The sequence below is a fragment of the Lissotriton vulgaris genome, chromosome 6 (assembly GCF_964263255.1).
Source record: "Lissotriton vulgaris chromosome 6, aLisVul1.2, whole genome shotgun sequence".
Lineage (NCBI taxonomy): Eukaryota > Metazoa > Chordata > Amphibia > Caudata > Salamandridae > Lissotriton > Lissotriton vulgaris.
Window position 1 is genome coordinate 595,467,096 of NC_141694.1, and position 12,393 is coordinate 595,479,488.

Consider the following 12,393-nt stretch of genomic DNA (forward strand, 5'->3'; position numbering starts at 1 on the left):
AGTGATTCTAAAAGGAGTGGCTTGTGTATCTGATGATCCTGTGAAGGGGAAGAGGTTCATGTGTAACCCAGCTAGGTCCCAGTAGTATGGTAGGGTTGTAGGGGCTCACGCCCTGTCTCAGTGGAGGCGGAGTGAGTGTGGGACGGTGTGTCCCACGTCGGCCTGAAACCCTATCTCAGGGCCTGGAGGGTTCCCTAAGGGAGCGCCAGGTCAGGGGCCTAAGCTGTACCTAGGTCATTTGAGGAGGATCTTCCTGTGTCTAGAGGATGGGGAGTGTCTGTAACCAGAACTCCGGCGGTCCTAGTGTTGGGCAGTACCGCTCCTAAGTGGAGGGTGCAGAAGTCCTGGCTCGCTGAGCATCTGACCGTCTAGAGTGCTTGACCATTTGTGGGGCCTCTGGAGGTCGTTCCCCGAGGAGGGGGGAAAGCCGGGTTGGGGGTATGGCCTGACCTGGAAGGAGTACTGGAGGAAAGTGTGTCACTGATACGCCGCTGGCGTGTGCTCTGTCTAGCCTGGGACATACTGAGAATTACCCTGTGATAGGGAGTACTGGAGGAGAGTGTGTCGCTGATACGCCGCTGGCGTGTGCTCTGTCTAGCCTGAGACATACTGGAACTGGAAGGGGGTGCAGAGGGACGGTGTCCATACTTCTGACCCCGGTGCAACCTGAGGGTTTAGATCTTAGGTTGGGAGATTAGGAAACTTCTAGGTCAAGAGGAATCTCCGCCAAAGTGGATCAGCTGAAGAGACTGAGGGGGCTGCCCTTGCTGTGTGTTCTGGGGCCCACCTGCAGTTTTTTGTTTCCACTAAGGTAGAGGAAAGGGGACTTTGCTGTGTGCTGTGTCCCCCCACCTGCTTGAAAAGGGACTGTGCTGTGTGCTTTGTACCTCAGAAGTGGAATAGTTTCCAGGTGGTAGACCAGTGATGGAGTAAGGTCCTGATCTGGTAGGAGAATTGTGTTCTGGTGAGTGCTTCTCTGTGAGGGTGCGGAAACCCAGAAGTAGAGGTAGGGTGGGGCATTCTTGACCGTGACCTCTGGTCAGCCTGAGGGTGTGGTCCCTAGGTTGTTGGATCAGTGGTAGTTGTAGCTACCCTGAGAGAGAGAGTGGAGAATGGCTATTGTGTGCCAGGGGTTACTACCCCCCACTCTGTGGATTAGTTAGGACCTGTGATTTGGATGGCCTATGGCCTGGTCTTGGCTGTGGATGACTAGGAAGTACCAGTGGGGTATCCTAGTTGTGTCAGAGAGTTATTGTTTGGAGGTAACCAGTTGGGTCAGAGTGGCGTAAAACCGGAAGGTGTCCCTGCTGTGCGGGCCCATGTCCGTGTTTTGTCGCCCAAAGCAAGGAAGCCCATCAGTGGAGTGATTGGTCTACCCTGCGTTTTGGCTGGAAGGGGGTTGTGTTGGACCCGGCCCGTTGGGCAGGTTCACCCCTAGACTTTTTGCTTTTTCCTAGCCTGTTTATGGAACCTGGTGTTGGTGATTTTAGGCCTCTGCGCACTTTTTCACTGTGGTACAGTGTAAAGTGCTTGAGCTCTCTGTGAATGAATGGTGAGTGACCTGCCCTCCCATAGGAATGAATGGGGAATATGTATGCCCATGGTAGTTCCTGATGTGTGGGGAGTGCAGGGGCGAGTTTGGTATGTATGAACTCGTGAGAATGAATGCTGCAAAATGATATATGCGGCATGACTATGTCTAGTCTAGAAGTACTACTTTTGGAAGTTGGCATATTTGTGTAAGTTGGTGCTGGCGTGTGATTGGCTGGTGAGCCTGGCCCAGAGTGCCTGGGCCTGCTTGTGGATTGACTGTCTGGTTTGAGGATGACAGGGGCTGGAGAGCCCAGGAGGTTGTCTGAAGTCAGCCCATGGATGAAAGGCAGCATCTGCTGCCAGGGAAGTGGGAGGAGATGGCACCTGATAGTGAAGGGCTGTGCCTGCCTAACTACAAAGCTGGCTCCACCTCCCGCTGGGCGACTGTCACCTCTGTCCCTGATACTGAAGGGACTTCCCTATAACCAGTTCTGGCTGGTTCTCACACTGCCTGCTTCAAAGGACTTCAAAGGACTTCAAAGACTTTTTTGTGTATAAGAAGGGGCTGTGTCCCCTTTCAAAATGTTCTTGTTTCTGACTTGAATCTACCAGGGGCGGGCGCTCCCCAGCCCCTGGATGCCTGGAGGACTTCTGGGGGGACCCCTCTGCCTTGCCTGGGCTGAGGGGGGGACTTTGCTGGACTTTCTGCCCCCCTAAGCACCTGGAAGTGCTTTTTCTGTGCTGTAGCGCTTGGGAGCGCTGGATTTGTCCTTCTTAGCGCAGGGAGCGCTTTAAATTTCCTTTAGCGCTTAAGAGCGCTTTATTCCTGCTCCTGGGAGCGCTGTGGATCGTCATTTAGCGCTGGGAGCGCTTTATTTACTTTGCAGGTGCCCACCCTGCTTATGGTTGCTCTAGCGAGTGCCCACCTCGCTTATTTGCTAATTTTTTATATATTACTCGAGGGAGCCCACTCCTCGGTAAATTATCCCCAGCCTCTGAGCCCCTGAAACGGGCCGCCGCGCTGCCCGCGGCGACCCGGAAGTGCTTGGCCGGCCGGCCAATCACAGCGCGGCCGGCCGGAAGTCCCGCCCCCGCAGCCCGGGTGTCGAGGAATGGCGACCGCGAGGCGAGAGAGAGAGGAGGCAGCATGGCGGCCGGATCGCAGGGCTCCCGTGATGCGAGGGAGCCCTGCTGCAGGAGGGAGACCGGAGAGGAGCCTGGCGGTGCGAGGAGGAGGGCAGCTTCAGGCGCAGGCGGGGCTCCGGTGTCGTGGAGAGCCCCGCGCTGCCTCAAGAAGAGCCTGCCGACACCAGAGGAAGATTGCCGGTGAGTGGGGCAGACAAAGAGGAGGGGCGCAGGGACACATTGTCGTCGTCCGCCCCCCCCACCCCCCGTAGCGCGAGCCCGCGCTTCTTGGCAATGTGAAGCCATGAAGGCTTCAAGGGCGGCCCAGGTTGGCAGTGGGTCGCCCCAACGTGCACGGAGCCCGGAGCTCCCCGCCTCATTTTGTATTTAAAGCCCTGGGAGGCTCTGGGGGCATTTTGAGAAGTTAGAGTCCCCCGTAGGGGACTCCACCGTGAATGGAGAGTCAGGGCGGCCCCGTTTGCCAGTGTGCCGCCCCAACGCGATAGAGAGCCCATGAGAGGCTCTTGGGGGCCTATTTTAGTTAAGAGCCACGAGGGCTCTAGGGGGCACAGTGAATTCCTGAGCCAGATGGCTCCAGCGCCCCCCCCCCCCCCCCCTCCTACTTCTTTCCAGAGCCCAGAGAGCTCCAACGCTTTGGGGGCATGTTTTGCTGTGGAGCCTGTGTGGCTCAGGTGGCGCAGATTTGTTCTAGGGGCTACTGAGAGCACTGCCACAGCTTTTTGATCCCAGCTGCCCAGCACTTTGTGGGCAGCTGCCACGTTTAGGTTTTGGTACTTTTGGACTGGCGCTGCATGGCAGCGCGCCCTGACATTGGACACAGGGCATCTGAGCCCCAACAAGGCCAGTTGGCCTAGGGACTGCCACAGGTGGTGGCTTATGTAAGTCATGCGCAATGTGATTCCTATGTTTTTAATAGTAATTGCCTACTGTGTGTTTTTGCGCTATTGACTTATGTTCTGGCACCTCTGAATGTGTAGGTTTATGCATTATGTGTCTTTCTTTCCATGCGCTGCACCTCTGAATGTTTAGTCATCATGTGTCTTCTTGCGCTGCACCCCTGAATGTATTTTATTGCATCATGTGCTTTATTCTTAACACCTCTGAATGTTTTAGGCATCATGTGTTTCTCTTTATTACTCCTCTGAATGTGGTTTATGCATCATGGGTAAGGTGTTCTGGTTTATACCCCTAAATATGTTTATACTTAGGTGGTTGTCTTTTCTACTCCTCTGAATGTAGGTTTATTGCATCATGAGTAATGTATTCTTTCTTAGACTCCTAAATGCTGTGTGATACTTAGGTGGTTCTTCTTTTTTTAGTACAGGTGGTCCTAGTAAGGTCCTAGTTCCTGTTACCAGTGGATACTGGTTGTGATCTTTGTGATTACCATTTTATGTTTATTATTTCTTATTCTAGAAGTATTATATCTGATCTGACAGTGGCCCATGTGGCCCAGTCTTGTAAATAATCCCATGTGAATATTACCCGTGCCAGTTGGCACCATGTATATGTGTGATTTTATCTGATGCGTTTTTACAATACAAAAGTTATTTTTATAATAACCTTGTGTGGAGTCTCTTTTGTGGTGTGCCTAGTATGTTGTTGCTGTTGTGCGCTGGCGCAAATGCTTTACACATTGCCTCCGAGTTTAGCCTTACTGCTTGTGCCAAGCTACCAAGGGGGTGAGCAGGGGTTATCTTGGCGTGTGACTTCCTTGCCCTGACTAGAATGGTGGTTTCTGCCTGGCTTTGGCGTCAGCCTTAGCCTACCAGAAATAGCCAGTTCTAACAATATAGGAATGATTTTTTGTTTAAACATGATAACTATAAGCAGTTCTGATGGCATTGGTGTTTGAAGATAAAGGGGCCGATTATGATGTGGGCGGAAGCCTCCTCTTGACAGTCGGAATCTCTTCGACCGCGTCGGAGCCCTTCCGACCGACTCGGTTGATTTATATGATGACCACCCGATTACGATGTTCGCGGTCAGAATGCAAACCACGCGGTCATTCTGAATTGGTTCAGAGCGACTCGCGGAGCATTCGTGTTGGTCAGAACTGCATCGTACACCCCCATGGACATCGTTCCACCCTCGGGATTACGATGTCAATTTTCCAACAGCCTTTCCACATCAGCCTGTCAAACACGAAAAGGCTGTTGGAAAGTGACTTTGGGGGTCCCTGGCAGGGCCTTCTATGCCCCGTGGCCTACGGTTGATGTCCAAGGAGGTACCTAAGGGATCCCTCTGTAAAATCCTGCACATAGTGGCAGGCACCATGGGGTGCTTGTGACAGGGTGCAGGGTTGTCGAAAAACACCCCATTTCCCCATAGGAGCCTGTGTTACGACCGATTGTCGGGCGGAACACGAGCTCCCATAGGAAACAATGGGATTCCGACCGAACAGTGTTCAGTCACATCATAACCAGTTAGTCAGAACCACCAACCGCAAACCGATGGGCCCGATTCCGAGTTGATGTTGGGTGACGGCTTTCCCCCGACATCTTAATCGGCCCCAAAGTGTATTCCCAAGAGCACTCTGATTGTTAGGCAGGGCAACCTGGAAAATCAGCAGATCTTCTAGACTCCAAAGCTAATGATGTTTGGCAGAAACAGGCTAAGGGTTAATGTGACTCCAAGTGAAAGAAACATTTTTCCAAGCTCACAGTCTCTGTGGTGGGTGTAATATGGCATCCCCTTTTGATGATATATACATATATATATAGCTTTGCACTGCTCTAACTTCTGCCGTAACGTGAAAAGACAATTTGTGATAAGAAAAAAATTAGCAGTAAAACATAAGGATGCATACCATCTGTGAAACTACCATGTTGATGCATGGACATAATTTTTGGGCTGCAGCTGTGACCACTGGCTTGCAGCTTGTGACCCCTGACTTGCAGCTTGTGACCCCTGGCACTGCTTTTGCAACCACTGGGCTCAGAGCTGGCAACAACACAGTGGTCTTGGATTGTTGACATGTTCCGGTCTTCTTGATTTCTGCTCATTTAGAAAAAAATATAATAATAGAATGTAATTGTGTATTATTCACTATTAGTGTAATAGAAAATGGAGCAGCAGGAACTGTAGCAGGGACCTTTGCTGGTAGCTGAGGTAAGTAAAAATGGTTTTAAATGTATGTTGTGTGCATGCTTGTGTGTGAGAGTGTTTGTGTGAGAGACAACAAGCATATGTGTATGAGTATGACTTAGAGTGAGTGAGAGTAAGAGTGACTGCAAGTGAGAGTGGGTGAATGAGAATTAATGAGTGAGGATGAATTTGAGGGAGTGTTAGAGTGTGAGTGACAATGGGTGAGAGTGACAATAAGTGAGTGTAACTGTGAATGAGTGAGTCAGAAGTGAGAAAAAATGAGAATGTGTGCAAGTGAGTGTGACTAAGCATGAGAGAGTGAGGGTAAGAGTGAATGTGAATGTGAATTTTAATGAATGACTGAAAATGAGTGAGTCAGAGTAAGTGAAAATCTGTGAGAGCGAGTGAGAATGAGGGCATTATTAAGAGTGAGTGCAAGTATGTGAGTAAAAATATATGAATTTCAAAAAGAGTAAGACTGAATGAGAGTGAGTTCAAATTAGTTTGAATGAATAAGAGTGAGTGTAAAGAAGTGAGTGAGACTGAATGACTAGAAGTGAGGGTGAAAGAATAAGTGTGAATGAGCAAATCAATCAATCAATCAATCAATCAGACATTTGTAAAGCGTGCTACTCACCCGCGAGGGTCTCAAGCACTGAAGGCAGGGGGGGCAGCTACAGATCGAACAGCCAGGTCTTGATACGTCTCCTGAAGGTCAGGAGGTCCTCAGTCTTGCACAGGTGGATGGGGAGGGTGTTCCATGTTTTGGCGGCAAGGTGGGAGAATGATCTTCGCCGATGGTCGTTCAGCGGATACGTGGGACCGTGGCGAATGCGACACCGGCGGAGCGGAGCTGGTGGTTTGGGATGTAGAAGGATGGTCATTCGTTGAGGTATGCTGGTCCGGTGTTGTGGAGCGCTTTGTGAGCATGGGTGAGGAGCTTGAAGGTGATCCTCTTTTTTGACCAGGAGCTAGTGCAGATATCTCAGGTGGTTGGTGATGTGGCTGTGGCAGGGGAGTCCAAGGATGAGGCATGCAGAGGCGTTTTGTATGCGTTGGAGTCTCTTCTGGAGTGTTGTTGTGGTTTCTACGTAGAGGGCGTTGCTGTAGTCCAGCCTGCTGCTGACGAGTGCTTGGGTGACCGTTCTTCTGGTTTCGGTGGGGATCTATCCGTAGATCTTGCGGAGCATGCCGAGGTTGTTGAAGCAGGAGGAGGAGACCGTGTTGACTTGCTGGGTCATGGAGAGCATTGAGTCCAGGATGACTCCCAGGTTGCGTTCATGGTCGGTAGGTGTCGGGCGGCACCCAGCGTTGCCGGCCACCAGGAGTTGTTCCATGCGGTGGGGGTGGAGCCAAGGATGAGGACCTCCATCTTGTCCGAGTTCAGTTTCAGCCGGCTCGTCTTCATCCACCCCTTGTGGAGGTTGGATTTGGAGGTGCCCGGGTCCTTGGTGAGGGAGAGGATCAGCTGGGTGTCGTCGGCGTATGAGACGATGTTGAGGTGGTGTGCTCGGACGATGTTAGTGAGCGGTGCCATGTAGACGTTGAAAAGGGTCGGGCTGAGGGATGAACCTTGGGGTACGCCGCTGGTGATTGTGGTGGCTTTGGACCTGAAGAGGGGAGGGGGACTCTCTGGTTTTGCCGGTGAGGAAGGAGGTGATCCAGGCCAGGGCTGTGTCTCGGATCCCTGCGTCATGGAGGCATGTGCACAGGGTGTTGTGGCAGACGGTGTCGAAAGGCGGCCGAGAGGTCCAGGAGGATGAGGGCGACAGTTTCGCTTTTGTCCAGTTTGTTTCTGATGTTGTCAGTGGCAACGATGAGAGCGGTTTCAGTGCTGTGAGTGCTGCGGAAGCCAGATTGGGAGGAGTCCAGGGTGTTGTTCTTCTCCAGGAAGTGGGTCAGTTGTCTGTTGGCGGTCTTCTCAATTACTTTCGCCGGGCACGGGAGCAGGGAGATGGTTTGGAAGTTCTTGAGGTCCTTTGCAAATGTAATTGAGTGTGAATGTGGTGTTACACTTTTGAGTCTGCCAGTGGCATAATGTAAGTAATCATACATTTATAATGGCACCCATGGCAAAATACTGGTGTTTCATACTGGAGGCAATTCTCAGAATGGTGGCCAGTTGTAACAACAAACTGGCACTAGCATAATGGAGTAACTTGTCATAACAGGCATCCCTGCAAAAATGCTGGTACTAGTATACAAGAGGTATTTCTTTCCATATGGGCACACATGGACAAAACCTGATTTTGGCATAGTTGAAGAACCTCTTGGGGTAGTAGGCACCTATGGCAAATAATGGTAGCACAATGGAGGTAATTCTTTCCATAAGAGAGGATAACCGTAGCATATGGGGGTGAGGGGAATCATAACAAAATGCTGGCCCAATATTTGTTATAAGATTCAGCCATGGTATATTGACGGCAATAAAGGCAACGTCCTGGTACTGACATGCTGCATGCAATCTTTGCATAAGGGGCAGTCATGACATATGAGGGTCACCCAGGAAAAAATGCTGACCCTGGCACAATGAAGGTCATTTTCGAAATATGGGGGCACCCATAGCATATTTTGAAAAAAATGGGGTCAACAGCTGGGGAGATTCAGGTTACACTGGCTTGGCACATCATGAATGGGCTTTAATATTTAATAAGTGCCCTCTCAAAGCCTGTGACTTTTTAGCAGGTCTGTGTAAAAATTGTGCTTGAAAATGAGCTATGCCCCCAAGTTTTTGGAAATGTTCTGGAGGCAGAACTTGCCCACCCCGAATCCTTTTGGAAGAGAACTACTGCACTCACTTCATTAGTTTGCTACAATTTTGGGAAAGTAATACACCCCATCCCTTTCAAAGATCATGTCAGCACTCTAATAAGTGGTGTCTAACGTAGGCATTAGTCTGTTTTGTGTTGTTATATTAATCATGCAGTCATTATGGCACTTCAGCAATGTCAATTAGTATGATGTCATCATGGTGAAGGTCATGTGACATCACTTCATAGATGGATTTGCGGTCATAGTTTATGCAACTTCCTTCCTGACATTTCATTAAGGTTATATGGTGTGTGATGCCACTTCTACTACTCCTGCCAGTTTTGTGAATCAACATCCATGTGTTGATGTAGCTATCCAGAAAGCTGAGGACAGAGCATGATTTACATAGAAAAAGGCAATCATGTGACTTTCATAGACAAATAAACAACAATAGCAACAATGAACTGCAAAATGCAACCAACCTTTGGTGTATGAGATTAAAGTCAAGGCTTTAGTGCAGGAGACATCAAGAATTAGCACTATCATGGTGCTGTAGTGCTGGTGCAAGAAAATCACAACACAAGGTAATAGGATTTCGGCGAATTAATAGTCTGGAACATTTTTAGTTGCAGCTTGAATGTTTATTAAGGAAGTACAGAGAATCATGTAGGTTCCTGAACATATAGAAGTCTTGCTGTTCTGGAAGGGAATATTAGATATGGTGTACAATTTACTTGAAGTCACACTATCACTATAATCGTGAATGACAGCAGAAATCTCCAGACTGCAAAGGGCACTGTATTTTTATACACTTTACTTGTTACAGAACTTTCTTTCACTTTCAGCTGGATTACAAATTCATTACAGACCCCTGTTTCATATATGTAAAAGCCAGTTTCTGGCTTCTTCGGGTGCAAAGCATTCTGGTTCAACTCATGGGGCGACCAATGTATCATATGTTGACCGATTCATGTATACTATAGACATGGCCACTGGAAGTATGCGATTCCGCGGGCGAAGCTTGTTCCGCATAAGTATGGATTTGCCACACTTGTCCCATATTCCATCATCTGCTCATTTTAACAGAAATATTATGTGGTTCTAGAACAAATGGATAAAATGTTAGTAAAAACTTGGTGACGTGGTTCGCGCAGTGTTAGGCTAGTTTCAAAGGTTAATTTGTAATATTTCGGTTGCTATTTTCTGTAGCTGGCTGTTAACTGGTTAACTAGTACTAATGAGGAGAAATCTTTGCCCGGACAGTATTACTGTGTATACAAATTAGAAAATAATGAAGTGATAGTATCTAAAGATGTGCCGCATAATGCAGCACAATTTGCCTTTTCTTGCCTCATAATTTAGTCGACCCTGACACATAAATTGGTGCTCCCCTGCCGCACAATTCCAATGGCTCTGACTATAGATGGCAACATGCATTATTTTGTTATGAGATTGTTTTGGGTGAAAGAACAACTTTTAGGTTTTAATTTTGCTTATATAATGTCAATGCATTAATTATTAGCTATGACTTGATTGATCCACGCATTATAGTTGCAGACTTTAGTGTATACAGTTGGGGAGTCCTTCGAGGCACACTTGCCAGGTCCCCAAGAGACAACACCCTGAAGCTGTCTGTTGCACTCCAGGGGTCCTCCCGAGTCTCCCTGCAAAAGAAACACAAAAAATACCTATTAGATACTGTACTTTTTTGTTTCTTGACAAAACAGATGTCCCTTGGTGTATAAACATGTATTGCAGCCTCTTACAGAGGAATGGCCTAAGGATTCGAATTTTTAACAAGTTAATACGTTTTTATAACTACCATTTTTGCTATGCAAAGATATATGGTTGAATATTGCATTATCATTCAATAAAGAACAGTAGGACAACTCACTAAGGTGTACAGCTGCCAGCAGATTCTGGCAACATGATAGCTAAACAATAATCAAAGCCTAATGGGTTTGTAAATGCCTCCAGAAGCCTGGGAAAATATCACATGTGAAATAATAATCTAGGCTTCCCATTCTTCCATAATCTGTAATATGCAGGAATTAAGTGTTTCTTGTGAACTAGGAATTTTGAAACCTCTTCTGTTTCCGCAAAAGGGCATTCCTGTGGTATTTATTTATGTATTTATTTATTTATTTCATTTATTAAGCGCTCTGTCACCATTGTCACCATTGTCTTCATTAGTCTTGCTGTCACAGTTCAAAACCAGCAGCTGCCAAGCAGTGTAGCCTCACGCGCACAGGCCGTGAAGGAAGCCACAGGTGTAAATCCAATGACCAACTGACCTTATGAGAGGGGTACACGCATTTCCTTGTGTTTCTGGGGAACCACATGAGTAAAGTAGAAGGTGCAACCACAGATCAATAATAAAATCAATAAATAAAACAATAATAATAATAACAATAATAACACCTACAACAATAGTAATAGTAATAATACTAAGAAAAAGCAACAATATTAATAATTATTATTATGAATATAATAAAAATTAAAAAAATTATTATAATAATTATAATATTTATGATATAGCCTAATAGTCTGCTGTAGCGGGATATACCGGCCATTAAAGGCCCGCTCCAGCGTTTTGGCTCGGGCCATTAACAAATAAGCAGGACTTTAATGGCCGGTATAGCCCAGCTACGATGGGCTATACGGCTATTAAAACATTCTGCCACTAGGGGGCAGAATGTTCTAACAAAAAAAAACAGCAACAGCTGTGAACAAAAGCAACATTGGAATGTTGCTCTGCAAGCTTTTACCGGCCCGTAGAAGCCCGGAGCACTCCATTGTATTTAATGGAGTGCTCCACATTCCAATGTTCTAATTATAATATAACCTTATAGCCCACCACATCGGGCTATACCGGACATTAAAGGACTGCCCCAGAGTTAAAGGCCCGAGCCAAAGGTGAGGGCCTTTAATAATGGAGCAGGACTTTAATGGCCGGTATAGCCCATCTACGGAGGGCTATACGGCTATTAGAACATTCTGCTACTAGAGGGAAGAATGTTCTAACTAATAAAACAAAGGACTCTCAGAGTCCGAGGGGGTTTAAATCCCCTCTGGCTCCGAGAGGCCTTTGTAAAACAACATTGGAATGTTGCTTTGCGGGCTTTTACCGGCCTGTGGAAGCTTGAAGCATTCCATTGTATTAAATGGAGTGCTCCACATTCCAATGTTTTAATGATAATTATTGTCATTATTATTGGTAATAATATTAATAATTATATTAGTGCTGGACATAAACAGGAGCATATCATACCTTATACACCTTCTGAAGGTGTGTATTTTGAATGACTGCCTGTAAGGCAAGTGATATACCCACCTGAAACTCTTTTCTGATCTTAGGAATTTGTAAAAGGAAGGCAGACATGGATTGAAGTGACCTTTTGCAATTAATTGTCAAATGAACATAGGACCTGCATCACACAGGGCTTTAAAGCATAGGCATGAGCTTTTGAAGGCTATTTGTGTTTTTGGAAACTGATGAAGCATTTGCAGCGCCCTGAGAGAGATTGCGTACCAGGCGTTTAAGCAAAAGCTGTGCTGTGACATTCTGGACCAGCTGTAGATGTTCAGTGGTGTAGGTAGAAAGTCCTAGGAACAAAGCATCTGCATAATCTAGTAGAGAGTCCATCACCACCAGCAAATTGGGATAAGGAGTGTTATCCGGTGGAAAAGGAAAAATCTTAAAGATAATCTTCAGTTAAAGGAAGCAGGATATGTCCTTTGCCAAGAATGTATCGACGGAGAGTTCATCATCAAACACAGCCCGAAGATTTTACCATTCTTAACAGGCAAAGGTCAAAGGCCTAGAGAGTTAGGCCACCCTCGAGGACAAGATCTCAGGTGGACTGCCTAGCACTA

At 47.2% G+C, this 12,393-nt stretch overlaps 1 protein-coding gene across 1 annotated transcript in view; it reads right to left on the reverse strand.

Annotated features, from left to right (window-relative positions):
- Positions 1-9,136: 9,136 nt before the first annotated feature.
- Positions 9,137-12,393, reverse strand: part of LOC147707757 (trypsin-3-like) — a 40,512-nt gene continuing 37,255 nt past the window's right edge. The window contains exon 5 of the mRNA XM_086926609.1: positions 9,137-10,181. Coding sequence (XP_086782735.1) covers positions 10,029-10,181 — 153 coding nt within the window. The 3' untranslated portion in view covers positions 9,137-10,028. The remainder of the gene's footprint in view (positions 10,182-12,393) is intronic.